The sequence below is a fragment of the Coloeus monedula genome (assembly GCF_965178545.1).
Source record: "Coloeus monedula genome assembly, chromosome: 3".
Taxonomy (NCBI): domain Eukaryota; kingdom Metazoa; phylum Chordata; class Aves; order Passeriformes; family Corvidae; genus Coloeus; species Coloeus monedula.
This window is the reverse complement of record NC_138783.1, coordinates 52610902-52620797: the sequence shown is the minus strand read 5'-3', so window position 1 is coordinate 52620797 and position 9896 is coordinate 52610902. Positions and strand designations below refer to the sequence as shown.

At 39.3% G+C, this 9896-nt stretch overlaps 1 protein-coding gene across 1 annotated transcript; it reads right to left on the bottom strand.

The window, feature by feature from the left end:
- Positions 1-368: 368 nt before the first annotated feature.
- Positions 369-8955, bottom strand: UFM1 (ubiquitin fold modifier 1). Its single transcript, XM_082279217.1, has 6 exons — positions 8904-8955; positions 8757-8813; positions 7978-8035; positions 5820-5859; positions 5405-5437; positions 369-1705 (listed from the first exon to the last, which is right to left on the bottom strand). Coding segments are annotated over exons 1-6 (258 nt in total). The 5' UTR covers positions 8906-8955; the 3' UTR covers positions 369-1637.
- Positions 8956-9896: the final 941 nt, after the last annotated feature.

Sequence of the window (9896 nt, the reverse complement as noted above, 5' to 3'; positions counted from 1 at the left end):
CATCGGAGCATCCTGGTTTCAAAATGCACTTAACCGTGATGGCCCTTCAAAAACACTGCACCTTTAGACAGGAAAAAAAAAGATTCCTGTTTGTTATATTCCAGTATCAGGTGCTTTTTCAAGCATTCAGTCAAGAGATTTGCAGCTAAAAATTACCAGCAATTAATTTCGCTCATCCTAATTATATTGTGGCATTAGATTAACAAAAACTATGTACTTTGCTCTTTGGGGCAGTGTTCTGTAGAATTCTGCATACTAACAATCTTTTGGCTTAAAATGAATCTCAAAGCATGTTGAATAAAAGCTTAATGGGAAGTTTTTAATTATTGTCAAACTTTAAGAATATGAGAGGAACAATGTTTGCACTTTTTCATATAATTGTTTATTAAAGAGAAATACAGAATTTTACAATTTATCTTAAATTTGGAAGCTGTTTATAGTCAAATATTGATTTCTGAAGTGTTTTTCTCTATTTCCTCAGCTTACACCCACTCAGAAGGGCATTTTATACTTCTGCATTACCTGACACATTATCTGAACATCTTTCTAAAGCACAGGACAGTTGTATTTGTGACAATACTCATTTAACCAAGCACTACAATACCCACTGTTCTTTCCATTCAACTCAGTAGAACAGAAAAAAATGCAATATGGTAAGATTTTGCCAAATACATTAAATTACAACGTAGATAACCAGTTCAAGAAAAGCAGCAATTTCTCTACTTAAAATACACAACTGATAGTGTACACCTGGCAATTTATAATCTGAAGACAAATATTTCAGCGAATTCTATGATGTTTTCTATGTAACAGGCAGTAACAAAACCAAGACTTCTGGAAAGAACCAGTGTTAGTTTACTGAAAAAGGAATGACGTATTTGACCTGTACCTACACATTCCCAAATTACATTGCAATCCTTCTCAGCTGATGGCACTTCATGTGAGGAGACTTGGTCTCATAAATTCTTGTAAATTGAGTTTAATTTAACTTCACAGTATGTCCGAATGAAGTCTTAAAACACAGAAACCTCTTGTTTTCTCCTGTATCTCAAATACTTGCAGCAATTAAATCTTAGAATTACTTTGGAACATTTGGCAACTGTTTACTTATTTGAGTAATGAACTCCTGAAATTTCCCTTCTACTTGAGCTTAATACTTGAGCCAGGTGAAAGCTGTTCCTCTAAACATGGGAATAACTTTATTTAAAAAAACACCGGGAAAACCCCCAACTTTAAGCACACAGTAGGAATAATTTCTTTGTAGCAAAATCATAACCCAATTCCCCCTTCCACGAAGCAGGCTCAACAATATCCAGTATTTTAAATACCTCTTGATGGTGGCTGTGTTTACCCTTGTGGTGTCAGTAACACCTATAGACAAGTCTGTCCTTCTTGCAGCAACATAACATGCAATTAGCCTGTTCTTCTACTAGTCAGGGAAGAATCAGTGTATGAGTTAATATATTTTAACAGGAAAATGATTATCTCTGTTTCAAAAAAAAAAAAAAATCAAATCCTGGGAAGTAATTTTTCCTTGCTTTAAAAAAGTCCAATTAATTAGTTGCATTTTGGAGTTCCAAAATAAATAGACCTCTGCTGCACAGCAACGTCACTTATTCCCCAGCTTTCAGGAGATGTTAGGAGCTCCCAACTCGATCTCTGGGAATGAGCCGTAGATCTGAACCATGCTTTAAAAACACATTTCCTAAACAAAGAAAGAAAACAGGATGTATTACTAACCAAGAAAATACAGTGTTACCTCAATAAACACGTTTAAAGGATAACAATGTTAAGTCAGTGTTTAACAGCTTCATAGTAATTCCTTTTGACATAGCAGAAATAAATTTTTCATGTTTCCATGGAATTTTATCATGCTCCTCTTTTTCCAAGGAGCTCTTTATTTTAAATAAAAATGCTAGACCTTGCAAAGTGTAGCCTTTCAAACTTTGCAGTTTCACACTTGAATGCCTGATTTCACTTATAAGCCATAAAAAATTGAAGAAAAGAAAATGAAGTTTTAGTTTTCCATAATTATTTTGTTATCTTGAGGTCATTCATGCATTCATTCATTTTTAGCTCTCTCCTTGGTTCAGTACTTATCGACTTCTAACTTCAGAACCTCAATTATACCTTCCTTTTAGGAAGGTTCTCCAAACAGGCAAGCATAACTTAGTCTCATTTTAGCATAAAAATCCCTTTCAACTTCTTATTTATTACTATATTTTCTTAATCATCATAATCTTTACATAATAAGAAGACATAATAAAAAATTAGAAGTTTCTAATACTTAGATGCCTTGAATATTTTTTTTATGTATTCAGGATTGTCATTCAAGCTGCTATTTTCTTCTGTTACATGTAACATTTGAAAATGTAACCACATCTCTAAGTGATGTATTATTTAAGTAATACATGGAACGTTTACTTTTTTACTTCATATTATTACTGCACAAAATAGACTGTATGTGATTCCTTATTCAAACTTGCATTAACTTCTAAAACAGAGTAATTGTATTTCTCTCCTGAGCATCCCATTCCAGGGATGTAGAGTGCTCTCACAAATAAAATTAAGATACTTGACATCCATTTAAGTTGTTTGCATCTTAGAACAAAGCTACCCTTTTTTTGAACTCCACTTCTCCAGCATGTGGATCAGGATCAAAACCATCATACACAGTCAACATAATGACCCTTGGAAAATCAATTCAAAAGAACATGTTATCAGAAGACATTCTGATTTTACAGATCTGCCAAGACCATGTACTGAAGAGATCTAGAAAACCCACTGAATGCAAACCTGTCTCAGCAACAAACTGGAGAACTGCTTACTAACCTTACTATCCTAGATGGAAATGTCCTATTGTAATGGCCATCATAAAATTCGTAATGTTTTGAAACAGGCCACAGCTGCATCTCATGGAGACAGTAACTCACCTCACCTCAGTTTGTTTCCATCACTAATATCACACTCGTTTTATTAAAATTATGGCATACTATTCCCAGAACTATCAAGGATTTAAAATTGAAATCAATACAGGGATTAAGTGTTATGCCTAGCTCTTTCAGCTTTCATTTCCCCTGCTCCATGAAATCATGTAAGGAAAATGAAAGTCACACTTGAGTGCTTTTTTTCAGAAAGGAGAGGAAATCGTGGAACAGTACAAAACCTCTGAAATCCCCAAGGATTACTAAGATTTTATTCCTGTATATCTTATTTTGGAAGTTTTTGAAGACTTAAGTAACTGTTCAATCTGCAGGAACTCTGATATATGAAAAAAAAATTTAAAAAGAAGGGAAAAAAGTAATTTTATTTTGAGATACCAAATAATGAGGCTGAACAGAAGTTTATACCTAAATTATAGATGTTTACTTGTAAACTGAGGAGGGATTTTGGTCTGAGCACTGGGTTTGGTGTGGGTTGTATTTTCCTTGTTTTGTTAGGATTTATTTTGGAGGTTTGTTTTGTTGTGGACTGGTTTGTTTTGGTTTTTTCCCCGGTTGACAGAAACATCACACAGCATTGCCAGAACACCTATGTTAAAAAAACATAATCCATGTGCCTAATATTACATCTGAAGAATAAGGCAGTGATGACAACATTTTGCATCTAGATGCTTTTGATTTACCGGTTTCTTGATTATGAGATGCTGTTTTATACTACTGAATAATCCCTCAATATTTATAAGAGCTTAGGAGAGGTAAAGCAAATCAACTGGAGACGTGAATTCAATATGCACAGCTGCAAGTATAATGAACTACTTTATGGATGCTTTTGCTCAGCAGTCAAGTAGTTCTAAATACATTTACTTTAAAGGATTAAGCTACAACTAATTTGAGCTACATAATAAAAAATGAAAGCATACTGCTGAGGAAGAGAAACAGCCTAAGTATACCTCAAGCAACTTTACCATTTTGCCTAAGTATTCTTCAGTGGTCATGTGAAAATGTGGCTTTATATGTGGGTGATGATCTAGTAACTACACTAAATTATTAGATCTATTATCTGTTTTTAATACACTTGATCATGGTATCACGATGAGGACAGCATCAGCTGAGGAGTCTGCCTGAGGCACTACACCTGTGAAACCATAATCCAGGTGTCCGAAGGCAGGACAGAAGTCTCCAGTGGAGCAGAAAGCCAAACGCTTATTCGATCTTCATTTTCAAATGTTGTTAATGCAATCACAGATCTCAGAAACATGTCTCTACACTTAAATGGTTTCTTTTACAACTTCATGAAATTCCCCAAACTAGTGTCAAGCAACTGCTCCTCTAAACATCAGATACTGTTCTGTGCTCTGCAAGGATTTACTTTATACTCTAGTTTACACAGCTAAGTGTGCTGATAATGCCTTGTTTTTGTGTTTTCTTTTTTCCTGTGGTACCTTCAATAATGACTGGCATTCAGAGGGCATAAATGAGAGAGATAGATGGATGCATGGATTTCATGCAAAAACCAGAATAGCACCAAGTCTCTACCAAACATTCCTCATGTTTGCAAGCAGGGGTAAAATTATTCAGTTTTCACTGGATGACTGGATTCCATAAGCACCAAAGGTGTTTTTATTAGTACCTAGTAGGTGAGAAATGTTCATAACTTTCTATCAGGATACTCTGTTCCACTCTCTTCTCTAATGGTTTAAGATTAGACTACTGTAATTATTTCCCAATTAGTTTAAAAGTATAGCTTTTCAAGAGCAAGTCCACACAATCTGCTTCCAGACAGCAGACCATTATTGGTACATATCTGTACTATGTTTCCATGTATTTCAGGAGGTGACAGGGAACAGCCTTACACTTTTCTGTGACAGAGATAAATGCTTCTCTCATAGCCAGCCTCCACATTTGAATTCAGGGATTTCTGACATGGAACCCCTTGGTGAGAACAAGAGCTACCAGCAAGAACCAAAGAATGATTTGATTTGGAAGAGACCTCTATGACCACCTAGTTCCAACCCAACTCTTCTAAAAACACACCTTCCACAGCTCCTGGAGTTCCTGCTCTAAAACTCTTACTTTTTTTAACATACCTCATGAGAAGTGCTGCTAGAACAGCAATTACTACTGAATTAGATAGAGAGGGGGGAATATAGCTGTTACTTGTTACTGCAGTAGCATGTATTACAGTATTGCTTTCAAACTGCACATTAAATGCAAAGCTCTGAAGATCAGAAGTCCCTCACTTTTTCACAGAACTAAATAAACAAACACTGAACAAAAAGTTCAAACACTGTTCTTTGGATTTAACATTTTACACCCTACAATGACTAGTTTTTAACTACTGGATAATGCTCCTCCCATTTAAGAAGTCAAACCCAAAATGTAATACAACCCCAAGTGCTATACATTAGACTGAAAGAGAAATAACAAGTTTTGAATGCTGGGATTCATATACAGTAACTTACCTGCTGTCTGTGCAGGATTTATTCCTATACCATCTACAAAGAAGGAAAGAAAGAGAAAAAAGAAGATGAAACAGACGTATTACAACTTATTACATTAAACTTGCAGCTCAAAAAACATACCAACAAGATGCAACTATTACATCAGGTCATCATGCAGCTATTTCCTATAGCTAAAAACAGTCTTAGCATGGGAACTGACAAGAAACCTTCAGCTATATATTTGGACAAAACTGAATTAGTGGTTTAGTATCTTCACCCCGTACGTAAGAAATTTAAATAATGCTGCAATATTATTAAATTCAATTTACACTACATAGAGTTTGTGAAATACGAGACAGTATTGATTTTATCAATAACCTTCACTGCAACTTCAATACAAAAACTATTACAAAATAAATATAAACTATATTCTTACCGTTTGTTATAATGGCACTTGTTGCTGCAGGGACTTTGAACTAAAGGAAAAAAGAGTACGACAAAATAGCATAAGAGACATAGTTAAAGCAGAAAATACATGGGTAATATTAAATTATCATTTTAGCTTGTTCAGGTACATAAGAAATGAGAAAAGAGTTCCTTCAGATTTATAGATATAGCTAACTATATTTAATGGAAATGGATGAGTATTTTACTAGTAATTCCACAAATGTAATGGAGATTTTTTCTAACTAATTGTGCAAGTGTACACCTGAGACATGTACCAGGTAGCTCAAAAAGATGAAGGAAAAAAACCCAGTAGATACCACACACTGTAAAATGAGTTTTTTTCCAAGTAGGGCAAGTCTGGTTATGATTTGGCAAATTTTAAGTCTCTGAGAGATATCTCAGTAGAAACTGGCTAAGGCTAGATAGCCACAACTTAAATCCTTCTCTGCCCCAAGAGCTTTAATCACTGAGAAGATAATCCACTTCCCCTGGAGTACAAGTAACAACTGTGCCCAAATTTTGATCATTTCCACATATGTTTCATTCAGTTTCCGTGAAACTGGTTCTTGAATCACAACACACTGCATAAGGTAATTTTAAGCTATGTGGTTCAAGGAACAAAAAAAAAAATCATGTAACACGAAAATTATCTCCCATTCTTTTCAATGCCAGTTCACAAAGAGGCTTCATTCCCGGGGAAGAGTTTAACAATATTTTTTTTGCTCTTTGTTTACAAAGCATTTCATTCTGCCTTGTCTCAGAGAGATGCAAAAAGCTTCAGTGCTGATCCATAGTCTGAGGTCAAACAGTAAAACTCCCATAGATACCCAAAATACACCAATTAAAATAATGGTTTGCTAAATGTGAATATTTAAGTCACTAATGATTCTCTAAATCCATTTCTCAGATGACCCTATCACTAACTAACATTGTGGTTCCATGAGTAGGTGAAGTTAACAGGTTCAGTGGCAACCCCCACCAGAAGTGGCCCCTCCCTTTCAACATCTCCAACTACTCAGTTGCACACTCATTTCTGATGCCTCATACTTGTTTCTTAGACTTTTCAGTCTAGGTCTCTATGTATGGGTTGTGTGGGCACAACCATATCAGTTCAGAATAAAAATAACGGGGGAAAAGAAAACATAATAAAACCCCCCAAAACATCAAATATCTTTAACAGCATGCTATATTCTGCATAATGTTCTCTTCAAGTAAATTTACAACAAAACCAATCCACAACCTCCCCCCACAAGCTCTGTTTCCTCTAAGAGCTTCTGTCACATCTGTGGTGTAACAGTAACAACATAAGGAGACTCAAGACCAGGAGTCCATTATCCTTCCTAACTATTTTATTACAATGCTCGAACAAAAGAAATTTTCAATAACCCAGAATTTCCCAGGTTCTCCTGAAAAGACAAGAGGGAGGAACTGCAAGAACAGACTCTCAGCTGAATTTTTTGTCAGTTAGATGAAGAGAGCCATCATGCACTTGATCTTACTGTTTACACCTGGTGAATGTCTCTTAATCTTTGCATGCTTAACTTGAAACAACATGATACATCTCTTCAAATACATTATGTGAGCAATTTAGACACCTAATGGTATAGGATTCCATGTGAAAGATCAACACACAGAAGCCAAAGAACACAGTCAGTTTTTTGAATTTATCCCATACGGCTGATCTCAATACCTTCCACAATCATAAACCATGTGTCTTCCAAAGTCAGAGATTACTGGAACTGAATGTGAAAAGAGTTTAAGAGTTTCCTGAATAATGCTAAAGAATTTTCTTGATATTCCACATAAGAAATTTTAATATTAAGTATCCAATAGCAGTATCTTTAAATTCTCTCCACTTCTCCACTGTCACAAATTTTGACATCACTGATATAAAATAGTTTAATTACAAAGAAGAACAGAAAGCACCTCAATGCCAGCTGCTGATGCATAATTTGTGCAAGGATCACTAAGTTTAGGATTCTTCAAGTTCTGTCAGGCCCCCACTGAGGCCAGTAAAGCTTTTGACCATCTGTATCCAATAGCAGTTCCTTCTGTTGAATTAACCACTGCATTTTTACCATTAAAAAGGCTTTCACTTTCAAGAACATGCAAAATGTTAAAAACCAGCATCATCACTCTCTACTTACTTCTTCCGCAGCAAATTTGAGGACGGCTGTGAAAGGTGTGTTCTCAGGCACGCTTAACCTGAAATCACAACACAAGTAATACGTGGCTGCCAAAACAAACCGAAAAGTAACTTTATCTGCTATTAAACTAGCAATTGAAACTTCACTTTTACCAATGGCAGTACTTTTGCCAAAGCTGTGCAACCAGTAATCAAGGTCCCTGGTGGGTGTCAGATGCTTCAAGAGAAGCATTTTTAGCAGAAAATGAGAACACCTCTAAGTTTCAGCAGATGTGGCAAATCTCAAGAGCTGTGGGATTAAGCTCTGTAGCAATGTGCTCTCCAGGAGAGGACCTGGCCTCAAGCTGTGGCAGGGGCGGCTCAGGCTGAACATCAGGAGGAATTTTTCACTGAAAGGGTTGTCACACATTGGAACAGGCTGCACAGGGAAGCGGTGGAGTCACCATGCCTGCAGGTGTTCAAGAAAAGCCTGAACGTGGCCCTTAGTGCCATGGTCTGGTTGACAAGCCCGTGATCGGTCAGAGGTTGCACTCATTGGTCTGGGAAGTCTTTTCCAACATGAATGATTCTGTGACTGTGGAAGACGCGCAGGGCAGTGGGGCAAAGTGGAAAAGCCCCAAGAGCAGGGCTAACTACAGACATCGCCTGTCATTCCGCACGGAGGGAGACAACCGCCGCTCCCGCTGGCGGAATGCCCGCCGGGATGGCCATCAGAAGCCATTCCCGATGCGCCCCGTTTCACTTCCCCGCCGCCCCACGCAGCGCCGGCCCGGCACTCACACTTTGTAAGGCAACCGGGGGTCCGAGGTGAGCGTCACTTTAAAGGTGACCTTCGACCTGTGGAGAGAGCAGGGGGTTAGGGCTGGGTGAAGGAGCGAGGGGGGCTGCGGGACCCCCGCTCGGTCCCTCCCTCGCTCCCTGACTCACATGGTGCTGCCAGGGCCGCCGCCGCTCCCACCGACACGTCAGCGCCGCCCGCCGCACAGGGGCCTCCGCCGGCCCTGAGCTGCCCGAGGCGCGCCTGACCACAAAGGGAAGAGAACATGCCCCGCCGACCCTCTATGAGGCAGGGAGCGGCCGCGTTCTTCCGCAGCACCTCACTAGAGCTAGGAAAGGGAGAGGCGGAGAGGTGGGCGAGACGCAGCGGAGAATAGCGGGGAGGGTTTCTAATGAGGCAGTTGTAATGGCTGTCCGCGGCTGAGGTAGGACCCCGGAGCAACTGCGACCCGGCGCTTCCATAGGCGCTGGAGGGAGGCGGGACGGGACGGGGAGAGAGCGGGGCCGGGAATGGGGTGGCTGCGGTCGCACAGGGAGCGTGTAGGAGTGGGGGGGTTTGGTAACGTGGAGGCCACGTCTGCAGTGCTGTATGCAGTTCTGGGCTCCTCTACAAGAGGCAAGGAGATCCTGTAGAGGGTCTAGCGCAGGACCACAAAGATGATGAGGGGTCTGGAGCATCTTACGGGAGAGAGAGGAGAGCTGGGCTTAGTCAGCCTGGAGAAGGAAATGACTGAGAGGGGATCTCATTAATGCATATAAATACCGCAAAGGCTAGTGCCAGGAGAATGGTGCCAGACTTTTCAGTGGTGCCCAGCGACAGGATGAGGAGCAATGGCCAGGAATTAAAACACAAGAAGTTCCATCTCGACATGAGGAACAATTTCTTTACGTTGAGGGTGGCAGAGCACTGGAACAGGCTGCCCATGGAGGTCGTGGAGTCTCCTATGGAGACATTGCAAACCCATCTGGACACGTTCCTGTGTAACCTGCCCTAGGTGGTCTTGCCTTGGCAGGGGTTTGGAGTAGGTGATCTCCAGCCGTCCTTTCCAACCCTGTTCATTTTGTCAGTTTGTTTTGCTCTCAAACCAAAAAGTTCTGCAGATGCTTGTTGATGTTACGCAGGCAAAGGTGGATGCAAACATT